Here is a 21,072-nt window from a genome sequence, read left to right on the forward strand (position 1 = left end):
GAACTTTGCTGACAGAAATTGCGCGGCACTACAATACAATCATTTTTATTGTCATTGTCCCACACAGAACAGCGAAATTGAAAATCTACATCAGACATTCAGAAACCAACAAGCCTGCTATCCCAGCTATCCCAGCCTGGTTAGCTCCCTAAAAACTCTGATACCCCATAATTAAATACAATATACTCCCATAGAGACTACCTTACACTGCGTTTAAAACCAAAATCACATTTGGATAGAAACTGTTTCTCAGGCGGCTGGTCCTAGTCTTTATAACCCTGTACCTTCTTCCAGAAGACAGAAGCCGGAAGAGATCATTTCCGGGGTGTGCACTATCCTGCACTATCTCTGCAGCTTTCTTATGACACCTGGAAACATAGATTTGATCCAAGGTGGGAAGAGTGCACCCAATTATTCTCTCCACAGTCTTTACAACCCTGGACAGCGTTGTTTTTCCACTACTGTGCAGCTCCCAAACCACACACGCAGACCATAAGTTAATACACTCTCAACAGTGCAATGGGAAAATGCCATCAACAGGTCCTTTGAGAGATTATTTTTCCGGAGAATTCTCAGAAAATATAACCTCTGATGTGCTCTCTTCATCAGGTCTTTTCTGTTTTCTCCCCAGGTTAGGTCATCTCTCAACTCCATTCCCAGAAATTGAAACACCGAGACCCATTCCACACACTTTCCCTCAATAATAAGTGGCTGAATATTCAATTTACATTTCCTAAAGTCCACAGTAATCTCTTTTGTTTTCTTTACGTTAAGGAGTAAGTTGTTTTTCCTACACCACTCCCCCAACTGCTCAACTTCCTTCCTATAGGCCACCTCACCCTCTCCACTCTGACCAATACACCACTCCAGTTCCTTCCATTTTAACCATGATTCCTAAAAAAACAACCAAGGGAATCCTAGGCATTCTGTAGAAATGCCACAGACAGCCAAGAGCATTGTGGCGGGGAGAAAACAGTGGCAAAAAAGGGATTATGTTTCATGCATTCCTAACGCTACTTATTGTTGCAAAGGTTTCCAAAATGCTGCAGATGAAGGGCTTTGACAAACCAAGAAAGAAGGTAAGCACTTTCATTTCTCTATCTTTAATAAATTACAACGTCACCAAACCGCTTCCTTCCCTTGCTTGTAAGTTAATGGAAATCTACACAGAGTGGAGTCTAGAAACATCCCCTTCTGGGCTACGGATCACAAGGGCAGGATGATGGTAGCCTGATCTCATTAATGTATATTTAGAGGCACCAAAGTGCTCTCAGATGCACACAATTAGCTTCGCCCACTAATTAGATGAAGAGGGGAGCTCCGTCTGAGGGTAGATGGTGATGTGTATTGACTGGAAAACGGGGTCTCTCTTTACAGGCAAGGATGTAAGGTTAAACAATTTGTAATTGACGGGAAGCTATTATTACTATTGTTCTTGTTATTAAAATTATTTCTGGTATTCGTGACAAGGGTGGCCAGCGACTTCCATGGGAAATGAGGAGTGGGGGGCGGCTTTTACCCGAGCACGTAAGTAGAAGGCCATTACCTCCTCCCCCTTGGCTGGTGAATGAGAAATCAGCTGTTCCGGGACTCCTGATGGTTGTGTTAAAGCCATGCCAGCGTATCCATTAGAGCAAGGGGAGTCAATGCAGGTCCCAAAGCCTCACTGAGCTATGGCTCCCTCCCTCTTAATCCTACATTTATGGGATGCAAAGCCAGACATGCCTCTTGGGTGCTTCGTCTGCTGGCAGAAAAGAGCCTTGGCTTTGCTTTGGCTCTGCTCTGCATTGGTAGTAACCCCTGGCCTTGTTCTTGCCTTGTGTAGACCCAGTGACAGGGACAACAGGAGTTTATCCCTTTCGTCACACGCAAACACCTTTGCAAATTCAACCAGGAAGTTCTGACAGCCAGCCGCCAGCACCCAAAACTTGTCTCAGCTTAAGCAGGAGAAAGAAGCTGAAGGTCTACCAATTTTTCTCAAACTTGGGTTCCCAGCTGTTGTTGGACTGCAACTCCCATCGTAGAATCATCGAATTTTAGACTTGGAAGGAACCCCTTTTTAAGCTTTTTTGCTAGGCTTGAAGGGAGAGGAAATAGAAAAAGCAGATCAAAGGTTATTTATGTATGCTACGACTGCTGCCAGAACTTTGTTAGCCCAAAAATGGAAAGTACCAGATTTACCAACAGTAGAGGAGTGGCAGACAAAGATGGTAGATTATGCAGAACTAGCAAAACTGACCTGCAGGATTCGAAACTGGAGGAAACAAAATCCCAAAGAGATTGGAGTAAATTTATGGATTATTAAAATAATAACTGTAGAAATTTGCAGACTCTGGCAGGACTGAAATGAATCTTAAGACGTAGACTGGACTGGATATAATAAGAAACTGTGGAAAGGTGACTGAAGCAAGAAAACCTGTTGAAGGAAGGGAGGGAAGTCAATGCTCAGCAGAGTGTTGGCAAAGAATGTGGGTAAATGACTGTTGAATATTATTGTACTTTGTTTGTTTGTATTAAATGAAAAATCAATAAAAAGCATTTTAAAAAACAGAGTTGGAAGGAACCCCAAGGGTCATCTACTCCAACCCGCTGAAATGCAGGAATCTCAGCTAAAGCATCCGTGACAGATGGCCATCCAACCTCTGCTTAAAAACCTTCTAGGAAGAGGAGTCCCAAGAGAGACTATTCCACTGTCAAATAACTCTTACTGTCAGAAAGTTTTTCCATATGTTTAGTCAGAATCTCTTTTAACTTGTATCCATTGGTTCAAGTCCTAACCTCCAGAGCAGGAGGAAACAAGCTTGTTCCCTCTTCCATGTGACAGCCCTTGAGATATTTGAAGATGGCTATCATATCTCTTCTCAGTCTCCTCTTTTCCAGGCTAAACGTACCCAGCTCCTTCAACCACTCCTCATATGGCTTAGTTTCCAGTGTTTGAAAGTCTTGTAGCTCCAGATTCTGAACTTTTGCACGTTAAGCATCATGGATTTCAGAAAATAAATGGCTTTCATGAACTAAAAGAAGTTTCTCAACTCTTTGGTGTTACCTTCTTCCTTGCTTTTATGCGTGTATTTCAAACACTTTACCAGTTGATTCAATATGATGCAGGAGATGGAGGAATCCAAGTCAAGGAATAACCAAGAAAAGTCATAGAATCATAGATTCATAGAGTTGGAAGAGACCCCAAGGGCCATCGAGTCCAACCCCCTGCCAAGCAGGAAACACCATCAGAGCACTCCTGACATATGGTTGTCAAGCCTCTGCTTAAAGACCTCCAAAGAAGGAGACTCCACCACACTCCTTGGCAGCAAATTCCACTGTCAAACAGCTCTTACTGTCAAGAAGTTCTTCCTAATGTTTAGGTGGAATCTTCTTTCTTGTAGTTTGGATCCATTGCTCCGTGTCCACTTCTCTGGAGCAGCAGAAAACAACCTTTCTCCCTCCTCTATGTGACATCCTTTTATATATTTGAACATGGCTATCATATCACCCCTTAACCTCCTCTTCTCCAGGCTAAACATGCCCAGCTCCCTTAGCCGTTCCTCATAAGGCATCGTTTCCAGGCCTTTGACCATTTTGGTTGCCCTCCTCTGGACACGTTCCAGTTTGTCAGTGTCCTTCTTGAACTGTGGTGCCCAGAACTGGACACAGTACTCCAGGAGTCAGAGGCTATGTTGTGCAAAGACCTTACCAGGACATTGCAGGAAGAATAAACTTACCAAGCTGCTTGCTGAGACCAAGCACAAAAGAACTTTTGCAAGTACTTTCTGGGCATGTGGTCCAGAGAGCACTGCTTTGTTAAGGAATCCAGGCAAACACAATCACAGTGCTACAACCAACAATTTGAGTACTGAATCTAGGCGATTTGAAAGGGTACCATCCCAGACACTGGCACCACCTATTCAAGACACTTCTCTGCAAAAGCTGAGCTAGTTTTGCAATGCTGATCTCCAAATCCTTGTTTCACATCACAGGTATTTTACCTGTAAATGACATCTGGTTGGCCACTAGGAGAACAGGATACCAGACTAGATGGGCCACTAGTCTGATCCAGAACACACTTATTCTGTGTAATTGCACTCCATCTTTCGCATCCAGTAGCCGTCCCCCCTACCCCCGATCTCATGATAAAATCCTCCAATCTGTCACCTATTTGGGATGTTTATCCCCAACAGCCAATAATCAGTTTTTGCATTTGAAGTGGAAAACCACATAAACTTGTCCCACACACTATTCAGTTTGTATAGGACCAGCTTGGAGGCTTACCAGCACAACAGATTTACCTATCTCAAACAAGTATAGTGCAGAATTTGCTAACACACACACACAAATCCAGATTTCAGAACTGGGTTAACATCTCAGGAACTACACTGCAGCTTGAGGTCTCAGTAGCTGTGCAGCAATTAATCAGAGATCCAATCTTTGGTTTGTGCGTTCCAGTGGGGCAAACAGGGAAACAGTTTTGGCCTGAAAACCTCCCATAACTTTAAGCCTTCATCAATTACCCACACAAGGGAAATGCTTCCTTTTGAACTTCTTTGATTTCCATTCCGTTTTGTGGATTTTGGTTTTCTAAAAGGCAGCAGATATTCACTTTGGAGGGCAGGAGAAGAAGCTACTTTATCTGCTCAGACGTCAGGCACATATCGACGTCTTCTACAAAGGGCTTGCTCAGATGCCCAGAAGAGTCAATATTTGGTAGAGAGCAAGCATTAAATTTTCAAGCATTCTCTGAGTCAAGGTGACTTTCACTGTTTTCTTCTGAACACCCCCTCCTAACTCCTCTTGCCACACACAACCCCTCCCTGTCAACTGGATTGACAGCAGAAAGCTGTGCTCCACACCACTTTGTAATGCCATCAAAGGTCTGGGAGATACCAGAAGCCATGCTGTGCAGCAGCCTTCTCACCAAGAGGAAGTGACAGTCTTTGAGCCCAAACAACACCCCAGAAGAACATAAATTCAACAGGGTGCAATATGCATCATGCCATGGTACAGTCTCAAGACTGGAAATATGTATCCAGGAAAAGGAAACATAGCTCTGAAGGGCAAAAGTAAGAGGAGCAGCGCCTGCAACCCACAGCGGCACATCTGCGCACGCGCGGGTTGCGATTCATGCGCTTCTGCACATGCGTGACTGCCGGAACCCGGAAGTAACCTGTTCTGGTACTTCCAGGTTTCGGCGGTCCGCAACCCAAAAAACGCAACCTGAAGCATCTGTAACCCAAGGTATGACTATACTGGTTTTCAGCAAAATCAGAATGGAGGTGCTTTTTGTCCTATAAACATCATGAGTTCTTCACATAATTGGAAGCTGAAAAAGCCTAATGAAAAAGGGTGCAAGCACTTCTCGTATGTAACATTGGCTGAACTCAGGTATTCCAAAGAGAATTTGGAGTAGCTGTGCATTTTGCAAGTGGAAAGAGCAAAGGTTCTAAGTAGGGTTCTTGTCACATTCCCCAAAGAACCTGCTGAACCAGCCTGAAAGGTCTATCTAATACAGCACCAAGCTCCACACCACATGCACCCCAAGCCAACAAGACTTGAAGACATGAGTCCACCCTGTTTCTCCATCAATTGGCATTCATTGGCACAAACAATATGATCCCAGAGATTGCATTGGCACACGGGGCCGGTACTAAACAGCTCGCCAGCACTAGGTTAGAAGAGTTAAGGTGGACACTTTTATGAAGTACAATTGTGTTTATTAAACCATATCAACTAGGTATTGTGGAAAAATACAGGCCTGAAACACCCGCTCTGGTGAGCTCTCCTAGGACTGGGTTGTGAGCTATTTCACCCAAAGCTGGAAAACAACTTATTTCTCAACCCAACTCTGAAAACCAGTTCTTCCTCGCAATCCCCTATGATCTCATGAACATTGGGAAGAGTTCTGCTGGATTGAGACAAAGGTCTATCTAGTTCAGCATTCTGTTCTCACAGGCCAGTCAGATGCCTATGGAAAAACTCACAAACTGGGTCGGAGCCAAACAATATAAACTGAGGGCCTTCGCAGATGACTTAGTATTGACTTTACAAGAGCCAGACACTAGTACGAAAAGAGTTTTAGAACTAATTCAAGTTTTTGGTCAGGTAGCAGGATTCAAGTTGAATAAGCAAAAAACTAAAGTCTTGGAGAAAAATTTAACAAATGCTGAAAAAGAGAGGTTTCAAAGTGAAACTGGATTAATGGTGGCAAAGAAAGTGAAATATTTGGGGATTAGCATGACATCTAAGAATGTGAACCTATTTAAAGATAACTATGATAAATGTTGGACAGAGGTAAAGAAAGATCTAGAAATATGGTCAAATTTGAGACTTTCCTTGTTAGGCCGAATTGCTGTTATTAAGATGAATGTATTGCCTAGAATGCTATTTTTGTTTCAGACACTACAGATTGTGGATAGAATGAACTGTTTCAAGAAGTGGCAGAAAGATATATCTAAATTTGTCTGGCAGGGCAAAAAGCCCAGAATAAAATTTAAGATATTAACTGATGCAAAAGACAGAGGGGGGTTTGCCCTGCCGGATTTAAGACTTTACTATGAATCGGCAGCTTTCTGCTGGTTGAAAGACTGGCTACTTCTTGAGAATACAGACATTTTGGATTTGGAAGGGTTTGATAATAGATTCGGTTGGCATGCATATATATGGTATGACAAGGTAAAAATTCATAAAGGATTTAAAAACCATATTGTTAGGAAAGCACTATATAATGTGAAGAAACTAAAATAAGAAGATGTAATTAATTAATTGGTGTGAGGGGTTGTTGAAGAAAGTTTAAAACAGGGATGCAGAAAAGGGGAGGTAAGGGGAAGTCTGGGAAGCAAGGTCTATGAAAAAGAGGTTTTGAAATTATACATGTTTATATGTTTTTGTTTGTTTATGTGTGTGTGTTGTTTTGTTTTTAATTTGTGTTGGAAAATCAATAAAAAATTATTAAAAAAAAGAAAGAAAAACTCACAAACTGGATTTGAGTGCAACAGTGCTCTCCCCACTTGTGATGCTCAGAAACTGTTACTCAGAGGCTTGCTGCCTTTGATAAGTGACAACATAGTCATTATCACTTATTTCCCTTGATAGATTCTTCCTCAATAAAGCTGTTTAGATTTTGGAGTTCTGAAGTACCCAACCTTGTTTCTGCAGGAGAACTGAAGTACTAGGCATTCTTCGCTGCCCTGGTTTCATTTTTGGATCTTGGGCAGAGCACAGCGCACCTGTCGTTCACCTGTGTCTCTCCCCATCACCACGTCATTGATGGTAAAACTTTGCACTTGCTCACTTCAGAATTGACTCTCTTGCAGTGCTGTCATCTCAGAAATAACTCTCAAGCCTAATGAGGCTTATCCCTAAATAGAGGACTAGAGAGGCGCAACATTGCCTTGGCAACCCGCGTCCTAGTCACATCCAGACTTGACTTCTGCAATGCAATTTATGTCTCTCCAGCCTGCTTCCAGATCAGCTCTCACACACTACTCCAGCAGCTGGGGGGGGGGGGGTGGAGAGGGCTCTTAGTTGTGGATTTTGAAACCTGGCTCATTCTTTTGTGATGTTGAAGAGGACACTTAAGCGGCCGGCTAAGGCCACTGCCTTGCAAAGAAAGATGGCTGGCTGGTTCAGAAAACTCCTCTTGTCGGATTCTAACCCTCACTGGATACAGGGCCATAAGAACTGGAAGGGACTAAGGGCATCAGCCAAATATACAAGAGTATATTCCTGTGGCCAGATATAGGAATCTCAGTGGCATCCCTTGCCCACTCTCCTGTATTTGAGCATGGTCATAAACAAGTGATGAGTGAGCTTCCCGTTTCCCAACCTGTCCACGTGTGCCACAGTCTGATCACACAGCAATTATGGCGCTCCCTCACTGCTCTGCTTCAGTGACCTGCCTTGACCTGTGCGGATGTGGGGAAATAAGCCATCAAGAGGAGCCCCGGAATGACGGGACATGACATCCCCCATCCCACCCTCCAAATACAATTCTAATTCTATTATCTCAATCACTCCATTATCCAAATAGCACCTCGTCAGTTTCCAGGCCCATTTTCGGACACATTAGGGTAATGGAAATGTGTGCGGTTGAGCAGCAGCTGAGGCTGCCGCCAAACATCCAGACAGCCCCTTGTCCCCCTGGACACTCGGCTGGGTGGACCGAAGGATGATGACTATATATCTGCAGCCCAATCCATGTACAGCGGCCAATGGATGCATTATGACTACAGGACTCAGATAAAACGATATGAGGTCTTGTGTAAGCAGAGAGTCTGTGCAATCTGTTTTAAAATACAAGGGACTTCCAGCTTTTGTTTCAAATAATTATATGAAAACCAGTCCGTGTTGCTTTCTTCTCCCTCTCTTTTTTTATTCACATCCCATCAACAATACACAGCTCCTTCTTGTGCTGAACCCTGAAGTGAGTTTTTCTTTTTCTTCCCCCCCAAAAGATGCTAAACTTTGCCTTCATGCCATGACTTCTCCTTTGCTTTCAACATTTTCATGAACATTCTGTGATGTCATCGCATCTCAGCCAATGGCTGGTGGGTGTCACAATGGGCAAAATATTTCTAGATCAGTCTCTTAGCTGTTAGGCTAAGGCGAGCTTTCAACCTCACGATGACCCTGGGGCTCAATTCCTGGGTTGTGCAGATCACATCTGAGGAACATCTCTCAAAGGCAGCTGCTTGGAGTGTTAGGATACATATTTTTTTGAGCCAACTTTCTAAAAACCAAAACACATTTTAGGAGTGGTGTACAACCTTTGGAAGGAAGCATACACAGTGGTTAAAGAGGAAAGATGTCACATACACTCCCATGTATTTAACTAATGAGCTTCTAGGAAACAATGGAAAATAAACTCAAGCACATAAACTCATTATCTGCCATGTAGTAGAATTGTAGCACGGCACTGTGTGGAAGGTCCACACAGGAGGAGGAAATGGTATGTGCACGAAGAACTGAGCATCTTACTTTGAAGAGGAAGAAACGACCCAAAATGAGAATGCAGAAAATACCTAGATGATAAATTCTGCGAATCTGATTAAAACTTCTGCCTTTCAACAAAATTCCTCAGAGGTTTCACCTTAGAAGCAACCTTCACATTTGTACTGGATTTTGCACTGAGTGAAATTTCAGAGGCAGTGCTAGTGTGTTTAGGTGGGGCGAATGGGGGACGGGACGGGACATCATATTATTCTCCAGCAAACTGGAATCCCTTGGCTGGTGTTGAGTCAGATCGAGTATGACGGACTGCTGTTTCCAATCAATTACACCACCTCCCCCTCCATCACAAGCGGTTTTCTCTGCTAATTATATGAGTTTATTATTCCTAAAGCCCAGGTTGAACTCCAAATTCCAGGGGTCAAATGGGGTCAGGCAAGCAATCAGTTCCACATTTTCCTAAGCGAGAAAGCCCCGAGCAATCAGTCACTGCCAAGCAGTTCATAATGACCAGCCTAGAAGTTAATGGCCTGAAGCAAAAAAAAAAAAAACACCCTTTAAGAAAAGAAAAAAGTGCCATGTATATGTTTGGTGGTGGTTGGTAAGGAAGAGGACAAAGGAAATGGCTGTTGTACCTTCTTTGGAATATCCTACGACAGAACCTTTAGAAACGGATGCAATTGAGGTCCCATCTCTGCAGAAGCCATAAAGCTCTGAATTAATCCCTGGACTCCTTTCTTGACCCCAGACTCATTTCTTTTTCTTTGATCAAAATTGTGCCTCTGATCAAAGGAAACCATTTTGTTTGGGGGAGGGGGAAGACAGATTAATAAAGCCCTATCTGAGGATTCAAGGAAATCAGCCCTGAGTGCTCAATGGAAGGACAGATCCTGAAGCTGAGGCTCCAAGACTTTGGCCACCTCCTGAGAAGAGAAGATTCCCTGGAAAAGACCCTGATGTTGGGGGATATGGAGGGCACAAGGAGAAGGGGACGACAGAGGACGAGATGGTTGGACAGTGTTCTCAAAGCTACCAACATGAGTTTGACCAAACTGCGGGAGGCAGTGGAAGACAGGAGTGCCTGGCGTGCTCTGGTCCGTGGGGTCACGAAGAGTCGGACATGACTAAACGACTAAACAAAAACAAATCTGAGGATTCAAAATACACAACCACTAGAGCATGGGTCCACTCTCAACTTGCCCTGTTTCCATTATTGCCACCTGCCATCACTGTCTGTGCACTTGCAGACTCAGCTGCAGCAGGGAAGTCTGTCAATACGCATAGGCTGGAAACTTGAGCACTGTTGCCATCTTCTCAAATGTGCAGGAAGTGATGGGGAAAGGCCTATGTGGGATGTGGGGGTCAGTGCATGATGGGCAAATATGACCCCACTCTCCTACCTCACATGGTTATTATTGAATGCTTGAATGCTCAAGTGTGTTTTATGAATATCCTCACTGGATCAGACAAGGTCCATCTTTACTGACTTTCTCAACAGCACCCAGTTGGATATTTGCTAGCTAGATATGGTCAAATACAATGTTAGCCCTATGCAGTGTTCTGCCCGGACACTGAGGTCCAGCTCTGAGGGCCTTCTGGCGGTACCCTCATTGCGAGAAGCCAAGTTACAGGGAACCAGGCAGAGGGCCTTCTCATTAGTGGCACCCGCCCTGTGGAACACCCTCCCACCAGATTTCAAAGAGAACAACAACTACCAGACTTTTAGAAGACATCTGAAGGCAGCTCTGTTTAGGGAAGCTTTTAATGTTTAACAGACCACTGTATTTTAATACTCTGTTGGAAGCTGCCCAGAGTGGCTGGGGAAACCCAGCTAGATGGGCGGAGTATAAATAATAAATTCTATTCTATTCAGAGCAGAACTGTTGACATTAATGGGCATTGATTTCAGTGGGTCTACTATAGAATAATAGAATCATAGAATTGTCTCTAGTCTCTAGTCCCCCCTGCAATGAAGGAATGTCAACAAAATCATCCATGACAGATGGCCACCCAACCTCTGCATTAAAATCTCCAAGGAAGGAGAGTCCATCACTTCCTGAGGAAGTCGATTCCACTGTCCAACAGCTTTTACTGTTGGAAAGTTCTTCCTGATGTTTAACTGGAATCTCCTTTCTTGTAACTTGAAACCATGGGTTTGAGTCCAACCTTCCGGAGCAAGAGAAAACAAGCTTGCTCCATCCTCCATGTGAGAGCCCTTTAGATATTTGAATGTGGCTCTCATATCTTCTCTCAGTCTCCTCTTTTCCAGGCTAAACATACCCAGCTCCTTCAACAGCACCTCATAAGGCTTAGCTTCTAAACCCTTGATCATCTTGGTCGCTCTCCTCTGCACACGTTTCAGCTTGCTATTAAGACTGCAGAGAGAATAATTGGGTGCACTCTTCTCAACTTGGATCAAATCTATGCTTCCAGGCAGTGCCATAAGAAAGCTGCAGAGAAAGTACAGGATAGTGCGCACCCTGGAAATGATCTCTTTCAGCTTCTGCCTTCTGGAAGAAGGTACAGGGTTATAAAGACTAGGACTAGCCACCTGAGAAACAGTTTTTATCCAAATGGGATTTTGGTTTTAAACGCAGTGTAAGGAGTCTCTATGGGAGTCTATTGTATTTAAAAATGGGGTATCAGAGTTTTAAGGGGCTAACCAGGTTGGGATAGCTGGGATAGCAGGCTTGTTGGTTTTTGAATGTCTTATGGAGATTTTTCAACTTTGTTGTTCTGTATGGGACAATGACAATAAAGATTATCGTATCCTTCTTAAATTGTGGTGCCCAGAACTGGACACAGTATTCCACATGTGGTCTGACCAAGTTCTATTATGAGTAGAATTTACTTGAACATAAGCTGTAATCTCTTCTCCATTGACATGCCCAAGGCAGCTAACACAATTCCTCCATCTTGTCATGCTACGCTATAGAAGTGAAGAAAGTTGCATTTCCCATTAAAAGAAAGGATGCGGATAACACCATCAAACTTTCTGAAGAATTACAAAAGCACGACAGATCCCTTGTCTTCTAGGAAATCTGGCTGCTATCCCTCAATACTTGCATTTTTATTTTTATTTTTTACATTCAGGGAAGGGGTTGCCTTTATGGTACATGTCTACTTTTCCTTTGCTCCATTTCATTTCCCTCGAGCATTGGCTCAAAAAAATGCATTTTCAGCACGTACCAGAGCTCTTCTGAAGCCATGCAGAGCCTTAGATGGGAAAAGACCCCCGCCCTCACTGCTCCCCTCCGCGAGGTGCTTAGATTAGATTTGCACTTCCCCAGCTGATTGTTGGTATTGGTTGCTGCCAGAATTGGACAGAGTAATAGCAAATCTAGAGGGGGGAAATCGGTTAACAAACCAGTGCTTGGAAATGACCTGGAAAATGGGAGGTCTCCAGGAGAAGGGGGTCTGGCTGTCAGTGGAATTAGAGGAGACAGCTGTTTAACCAAGTCTGGGATTACAGAGCTTCCAGGATTCATATGTAATCATCAGCTTCTTAAATTTCCTTTCTGCGGGGCTCCCTCTCCTTCCCCACCCCCCACCCCTGCCAGATCCGGGAGGGAGGGATGAAGATTTTCCAGATTTGTTACTAATTTCCTCAACAATGAAAAAAGGGGGAGGGGTGGGTTCTTTAACTGTCCTTGCTGCAGCGACCTCTCCCAGCATGGAAATAAGATGGCCAATCTGCTTGGTTCTGAAACAATCGGATTTCATGTGATGCAGAAAGTGGGAAGGGAGGGAGAAAATAGAACAATCAAACAGCGCAGCCACAGAAATATCCTTTGAAATAAATATGTTGGTGTTTAGTCATTTAGTCGTGTCCGGCTCTTTGTGACCCCATGGACCAGAGCATGCCAGGCACTCCTGTCTTCCACTGCCTCCCGCAGTTTGGTCAAACACATGCTGGTAGCTTCGAGAACACTGTCCCACCATCTCGTCCTCTGTCATCCCCATCTCCTTGTGCCCTCCATCTTCCCCAACATCAGGGTCTTTTCCAGGGAGTCTTCTCTTCTCCTGAGGTGGCCAAAGTCTTGGAGCCTCAGCTTCCGGATGTGTCCTTCCAGTGAGTGCTCAGGGCTGATTTCCTTCAGAATGGATAGGTTTGATCTTCTTGCAGTCCATGGGACACTCAGGAGTCTCCTCCAGCACCATAATTCAAAAGCACCACCTCTTTGGCAATCAGCCTTCTTTATGGTCCAGCTCTCACTTCCATACATCACTACTGGGAAAACCAGAGCTTGAACTATACGGATCTTTGTTGGCAAGGTGATGTCTCTGCTTTTTAAGATGCTGCCTAGGTTTGTCATTGCTTTTCTCCCAAGAAGCAGGCGTCTTTTAATTTTGTGACTGCTGTCACTATCTGCAGTGATCATGGAGCCCATACAGTTTTTAAACACTGTGAGTGATTACTATTTTGTGTTTTGTTTTGTGTATTTCTTTATCCTTCACTTATTTGCCCACCCATTTTGTTCGAATTCTCTGGAATCCATTCCAGCATTCAAAACTCCAGAATTGCTCTCGGAATACACAATCCAAGCAGAACTGGACACCTGTTAGAACCACAGAACAATTATTCGACAGAACTGAGGGAACCCCAGCACCCCAGACTAAGATTCTGCCTTCTTTGGAGATCCATAGATGTTTGGGAAAAGGCTGGAGAAACTTGAGGAAGGGCCGCTGTTCCATTCTTAATCTGTACATTAACCATTTCTGAAAGAGCTCCCCAAAATAGCTCCCAGATCAAAACAGGAGTAGTAATGCAACCAACACATATAGCAGAAATAAACAGAGCCTGTCCCACTTAGAGAGAAAAATCGGTGTGCTCTGTGCAAATATAATTGAGAGTCTGCACCACAGTTGACTTGAGATGGGAATCAAAGACATATTCACAGATTTGAGAAGCACCGATATTTCCAGTTTCACATTCTATTTAATTATTTATTTATCTATCTATGTATCTGTTTATAGTGACATCAGTGTGACTATTTGAATTTGCGGTGAAATGATTTTTTTAAAAAAAAATCTCAGAATACAAAATTGGAGTACGTTAGAGCTACTGGCATCTTCTGACTATCTTGACAATCTCTCACGGGAGTTTTCAGGAGCTGATGGATACTAAATTTAATTGCATGTCAAATATGAAAACCAGGCAAAACGCTACATACAAGGAGTGGAGGATTCTAGGTTCACAGTAGTCACTGGTGCCTTAAAAAAATAGAAATGTCCCTGTTACTGGCTGCTGAAGATGCGAGGGAGCAACTTTCTCACACAACCTGGGAAACCCGCTAGTGCCATAAACACCTCCCCTGATCCAAAGGTCATCTTCTCTGGGTGCCTCCACCAAAGGAAGTGAGATGCCTGGCTGCTCAAGAGAAAGAGAGAGAGAGCCTTTTCAATGGTTGTTCCCCAGTTCTTGAAATGCCCTCCCTATAGCGACTTGCCTGTTATCTAAATTACAGCCCTTATTGTACCTGTTTAATTTTCACAGGTATTAAAAATTCTTCAGATCTTTCAATGCTGTCTTCATGGTTTGCTGCATGTAGGTTCAATTTTACTGTGCTTGCTTGTTTTCTGCTTGCTTTTAAAAAAACAATATATAGTTTTTTAAAAAAATAAAAATAAAAATTGTACCACTCACCACTCAGAAAATGTTACTTATTAGTCATAGAATCATAGAGTCTGAAAGGACCTTGAGAGTCATCTAATAATAATAATAATTTTTTCTTATGCCCTGCCCATCTGGGTGGGTCTCCCCAGCCAACCCCCTGCAATACAGGAATATACAAATTTGAATAGTCAATATACAAATGCTGTTGGTGGACAAATAAATAAATAAAGCAGAAACTGCCGGAAGAGCATTGCACCGTAATCATCAAAGACAGTCAGGTTTTAAATAGCACGGAATATCAGTTGTTTCAGCTGCTTCATGCAATAAAATACTAAAGGCCAACACATGGTTAACTACTAAATACTGTCAAACATCAAATGCTGGAATGAAATATCCCTGAATGTTGAACTGATAGATTTTAACACTTGGAAATATAAAGCAAATATTTGAGTGTGCAGAGAATATTTAACGTCAAAATTCGTGGAGGAGAACGTGGAGGAGAATTTGTGACAGCTTCCAAAGGGGGTGATGGTATGCTTTCCCCCTTATTACGTAATAGCCTCCAAGCACACACTGATCTTGCCATGCCTCCGACCAACTCACCAAACCACATCTCATCTCATCTCATGATGTCGTTGCTCCTAAACCTGCAGGCATGTTTAGACAAAGAGACCTTTCTTAACCGCATCCAAGCTGCTCATCATAACTTGAAGAAGCCCCAGTAGTAACGATTGGGTAGCATATGTAATACTGATAATTTTTTTTTAAAGGAAAGGCAGTAGACCCTAAATTAGAATAACCAAAGAACCCACATGACTACACACCCCTTTAAACTGACATCTTGGTATTCCAAACGCCCTGTCCAATATATATTTGTTACATATACTGAGTTGGGTCTGGGAAATAGACTGACCACAAGATGAATTATGAGTGTCTGGCATGATACGCTTTACGATGATCAAGATCGTCTATTTCCAAAGGCTCACCAGCACAGTCAGAGTTTTGGGGTTGCAAATACATAACACAAGTAGGACTTGTTCACACTCCCACTGGGAAAACTCGCTGTTTACCGCTGAGTTGGAACAAAAATCAACCGGGTTTTCTAAGGATTGACGTTTGATGTGATTCAATGGTGAGCAGCTGGTTTTCCTGGGAAAAGTTGCAGGGCAAACGAAAAACCTAGGAAGCATGGACAGATCCTGAAGCTGAGGCTCCAATACTTTGGCCACCTCATAAGAAAAGAGAAGACTCCCTGGAAAAGACCCTGATGTTGGGAAAGATGGCGGGCACAAGGAGAAAGGGGCAACAGAGGATGAGATGGTTGGACAGTGTTCTCGAAGCTACCAGCATGAGTTTGACCAAACTGCGGGAGGCAGTGGAAGACAGGAGTGCCTGGCGTGCTCTGGTCCATGGGGTCACGAAGAGTCAGACACAACTAAACAACAACAGCATTCATGCACCCAGGTTGCTAAAAAAAATCTGACAAACTTTATATTGCAGTTGGTGAAAACCTGGGTTTTAACAAATGGTTGTGTCGGAATCTCATCTCGTTTATCCTCAAGACCCCATCTAAAGCTCAGATAAGAAAAGGATGATTGATAGTGAGTGACGGGAAGCAGAAAGTAGCAGTGATAAGATTGTCATTTATGCAAAACATGGGCCAAAAAAGAGAGAGAGAAAGGTAGAAGAAGAAGCAGCAATCTGTCCTTTGTCGCCGCTGCCCTCACAGCCCATGAGTTATAGCTTATGGCTTAGTAGCTAATGAAGATGAATGGATAAAACGGCACCTCTCCTTCCTATACAGCTCATATTTGGTATATGAATATTCATGGCGGAGGAGAAGGGCGAGGTAATAACAGGCACCCTCGAAAGAACATGGTAGGTACCCACGGGACAAACACAAATCTTCTTGCCCAGTGGTTCCCAAACCTTTTCAGGCCACTGCCCCGTTGGTTCCAAAAACTCACCCAGGGCCAGATTTAGGTTTGATGAGGCCCTAAGCTACTGAGGGTAATTGGGGCCCTTTATATGTCCAGCTGTCTTTTGTCAACAACATATTGTCGCTGGTTTTTTGTGTTGAATATATGCTATATGGTAATTTACGGACCTAATAGGTATCTCAAGCCATTTGCACATAACAAAACATGTATTTTATCCAAGTAATTGTTGAACTGAAATACAATTAAGAAGTATATTAATAGTGAAATACTTTTAGATTTTTTTTAGGGGGCCCCCAAGAGAGTGGGGCCCTAAGCTATAGCTTGTTTAGTTTATATGTAAATCCAGCACTGAACTCATCCCTAGTGCCCTCTTATCCTATTATTCAGAACAATGGTTTGCATGGCGCACTAAGGAAGACAACACCACTGTAAAATTCAAAGCAGTAGCAGTTAATTGCACATTTGTTCAAAACCCAATTAAAACTATTTGATTCATTCCACAGAATAGATGAACCAGATTTACAAAGAATACCAGGTTTGCAAAGTCTGAAAGTCATTTATGCCTCCAGCGGCCCCTGCTACCTCAGTGCCTCTTAGCACCCCACCCAATATAATATCACCACCCACAGGGTGTGGTACCATCCAGTTTCGGAACCACAGCTCTAGAACTTTGGTCTTCAACTTGGGTTCGTGTCATTGACTCTCATTTGCAACATGCAATTGACAGCACTAATTCCATCCGTTCCACTTCATTTGTTCTGGACTATTTAAAAGAGGAGAACGAGAGAGAGAGAGAGAGAGAGAGAGAGAGAGAGAGAGAGAGAGAGAGAAGGAAAGTTTGGCAAAAGGGAGAGGAAGAAAAAACGCACCACAGGGAGAGGAAGAGCGTACATGGCGCAAAATGTTTGCTGCAATTCTGTGCACCCTACCTGCGAGTTGCTGGCATCCCTCTGTCTCTAGAGACAATGGAGTGTGCCTCTAGGGGTGAAGTCAAACTACTGCAGAATCACAGCACCTGCTGTGGCTGAGGAGGCCAGTAACTCATAACTGCCACCTCCCATGTTGCTTTTACTACGTTAGCAACACTGGAATGACCTGCCCGGGGTTGCAGGCCTGAGCAGTGTATATGGAGGTCCTAGGCTGCCCAGATAACAAGACTGCACTCTTGGCCTCGCTGGTGTGGTCCAAAGGAAAGTAAAGCAATGCATCTGGCACCAGCTTGGCTGCAGGAATTGTCGGAAGAAGGTGTACAAAGGCACCCTCCAACTGTCTTAGGGTAGGGTTTAATCCTTAGCTTTTTCTTCTCTAGTACAGGGCAGTACAGGGCAGCCGGTACTGGTTTTCATTTTGAGTTTACTCCCAAATGCTTTCTCATAAATGATTATAGCCCCAAGCCAGTGGAGGTTTAGGACCAGAGTTTTCCTTCCTTCCCAGGTTGATGAGCCCCACCTGCTCCTACCTAGGAGTAAGTCCCGTGAAACAGAGTGGGAGCACTACCAAGTAAACACACATAACAGCAGGCTGCTCAGATGGACACCACATTTCAGGCTGGGCTTCCTTGGCCCCGAAAAGTTGAAAATAAAAGTTTGATAGTTGCGACAAGATGGCAAATCACAGCACTTTCCACCATAGGCTTTAGTACCGACACAAAATAGCAAGAAGTAGTAACCATAAATCGAAGTTGAAGCTGTTATTTATCCACTGAAATGCTGATGAGTTTCCACAAGGCTTTTATTTCTTTAAATTGTCACTGGTGTGTAAAGAGCTAAACTGAAGACCACAATGATCCACAGAACTGGCACTGTTCAAGGCACCACATAATACATGTTCTGCATTTGCAAGAAATCACTCTTTGTGTGTGGCAGCACCTAAACCTCGGAACTCCCTGCCCATTGACACTATGGAGGCAGTTTCACAGCACTCTTCTTGGTACCTGCTGAACACCTCCACATCGGCCATTCATTCATTTAATGACATTTATATACCACTTGAATGGGGGGAAAGCCCCTCAAAGTTGTTTGTGAAAATAATAAAATTGTGAGTAAAAACAAGTAAAACACTTAGCATTCTAAGTATCTGGGTAAGCAAAGGTAAAGGGACCCCTGACCATTAAGTCCAGTCGTGACCGACTCTGGGGTTGCGGCGCTCATCTCACTTTATTGGTCAAGGGAGCCGGCGTACAGCTTCCAGGTCATGTGGCCAGCATGACTAAGCCGCTTCCGGCGAACCAGAGCAGCACATGGAAACGCCGTTTACCTTCCAGCTGGAGCGGTACCTATTTATCTACTTGCACTTTGACATGCTTTCGAACTGCTAGGTGGGCAGGAGCAGGGACCGAGCAACAGGAGCTCACCCTGTTGCAGGGATTCGAACCGCCAACCTTCTGATCGACAAGTCCTAGGCTCTGTGGTTTAACCCACAGTGCCACCTGCATCCCCTAAGTATCTGGGTAGGCCTGCCTAAATAAAAATGTTTTTGGCAGGCACCAAGAAGAGTCCAATGAAGGTGCCTACCTGATATCAATAGGCAGGGAGGTCCAAAGACCGATTTTGTACAGAAGCAGAACGGGTATTGTGTGGCCTCAGTAGCAGTGCTGGTTCTTTGTTGCCTCTTTAAGGTGAGAACGAAACAAGTCCCACTGTGAAACATGATCCAGAATTTGCTAAACAGAAGAGGCTTTGCCTGTCCACAAGCAGAAAAACAAACACACAATTATTCCTGGGGTTAAAGGATGGCAGCGCACGCTAGCCACGCCACTCACCTGCTTATCAGACATGAGGTACAGATGCTTGTGATCCACAGAGAAAGCCATGTCCCGCAAGATTGGACCGGTATCCACCACCTGGACAATCTCATACTCTTGGGCACCTCTGATGGGACCATCAACACGGATCTGCAAAAACCAAAAAAGGGAGACATAAGGCAAAGGAACAATACGATACGATAATCTTTATTGTCATTGCCCCATACAGAACAACGAAATTGAAAAAATCTACATCAGACATTCAAAAACCAACAATCCTGCTATTTCAACTTTCCTAGCCTGGTTAGCCCCTAAAAACTCTGATACCCCATAACTGAATACAATATACTCACATAGAGACTCATTACACTGCATTTAAAACCAGATAGAAAGTGTTTCTCAAGCAGCTAGTCCTAGTCTTTATAGCCCTGGACCTTCTTCCAGAAGGCAGAAGCTGAAAGAGATCATTTCCGGGGTGTGCACTATCCTGCACTATCTCTGCAGCTTTCTTATGGCACCTGGAAGCATAGATTTGATCTAAGGCGGGAAGAGTGCACCCAATTATTCTCTCTGCACTCGTTACAACCATATAAAGGGCAAAACTTGCATTAAGTTAGGACCAATGCCTAAGCCAATACCGCTCATCACCTGTAACCAATAAAGTTGTGGCCTTATTTAGCCCATTAACCTTAATAATTGTGTCATGTTTAATAGTTTAAATGGTTATTAAGGAAATGATTGTTTTCCTCCTTCCAATGTACAGCAGAAAAGTTCTCCAAATATAAACAGTTAACTTATTAAACCTCACCGTAATATCACAATCATCTGCCTATGCATTTATGATAATAAAACTACTCTGAAAATTTATTATTCCAAAAATGAAACCTTCATACGGCTGTAAATATTAAGATTATACCAGCAAGCATGAGTCTTTCTGTAAAAGAAAGAAAGAAAGAAAGAAAGAAAGAAAGAAAGAAAGAAAGAAAGAAAGAAAGAAAGAAAGAAAAGATTTAAATCAAGTCTTACTGACTAGTGATTTAAACCATGATTTAAACCAATTTGATTTAAATCAAATTCACCCTGCAACCAGTTTCCACTTTCAAAGTCCCGCCCCATAGCCAATCTGGCAGCCCTGAAGGACCCTGACGTAACGACATTAATTCCATCTCCCCAGAGCCTTCCCGCCATGCAGTTCTATTCTGCCAGGAAGGTTGCTATTAAAAAGAGCCGCCCAGCTCTCTGCAAAGGTCAGCCATCAGAGGGACCCTGCTGGCATCTGTTTGTTTGCTTGTTTATTTGTTTGTTCGTACGCTATCTGGGGCTGGCGGTCGTATTTAGACTCACTGAAGTATCAAGGCAATTAATATCCTCTCCCAGTAGCAAACAGATGCTTGCGATCAAGGCTTCCAGCTTCAGCCTGGCCCTGAATGATCTCCTTAATGAGCAAACAATACTATTAATCTTTAAAGGTGCAGGTGCCTTTGCTCTCCACCCCTCTCTAGCCTGGCCAAAGGATATTCCTCGCTAGGCTAGGCTAAGCTGACGGCAGGCAGCACAACATCAAGGCAGGAAAAATTCCAGGAGCTCAGGGGTAATAGGGACAATCCTTTGGGGGAATACTTCCTAGAGCTTGAGACCGCAGCAGCCACCATCTGCTGTCATCATGGCCAATGGCCAGGGAGAACGAAGGCTGCAGCTATAGATGGGGCAGGGGAGATATCCCGATTCAGTTTCCATGTAAAAGTCAGAGCGAGCGAAGTCACGCTTCCCGATGCAACACGCGGACCGAAACACAGCCTGAGACAAGCAGAGACATCACCTTGCCGACAAAGGTC

General features: G+C 43.7%; 1 protein-coding gene across 3 annotated transcripts in view; it reads right to left on the reverse strand.

The window, feature by feature from the left end:
* Window positions 1–21,072, reverse strand: part of PLXNA4 (plexin A4) — a 567,107-nt gene that overhangs the window by 252,024 nt on the left and 294,011 nt on the right. For all 3 annotated transcript variants that reach the window (XM_081926700.1, XM_081926701.1, XM_081926702.1), the window contains one exon: window positions 19,256–19,387. In XM_081926700.1, the coding sequence (XP_081782826.1) occupies window positions 19,256–19,387 (132 nt within the window). The remainder of the gene's footprint in view (window positions 1–19,255; window positions 19,388–21,072) is intronic.

The sequence above is a fragment of the Podarcis melisellensis genome (assembly GCF_964234715.1).
Source record: "Podarcis melisellensis genome assembly, chromosome: 10".
Taxonomy (NCBI): Eukaryota; Metazoa; Chordata; class Lepidosauria; order Squamata; family Lacertidae; genus Podarcis; species Podarcis melisellensis.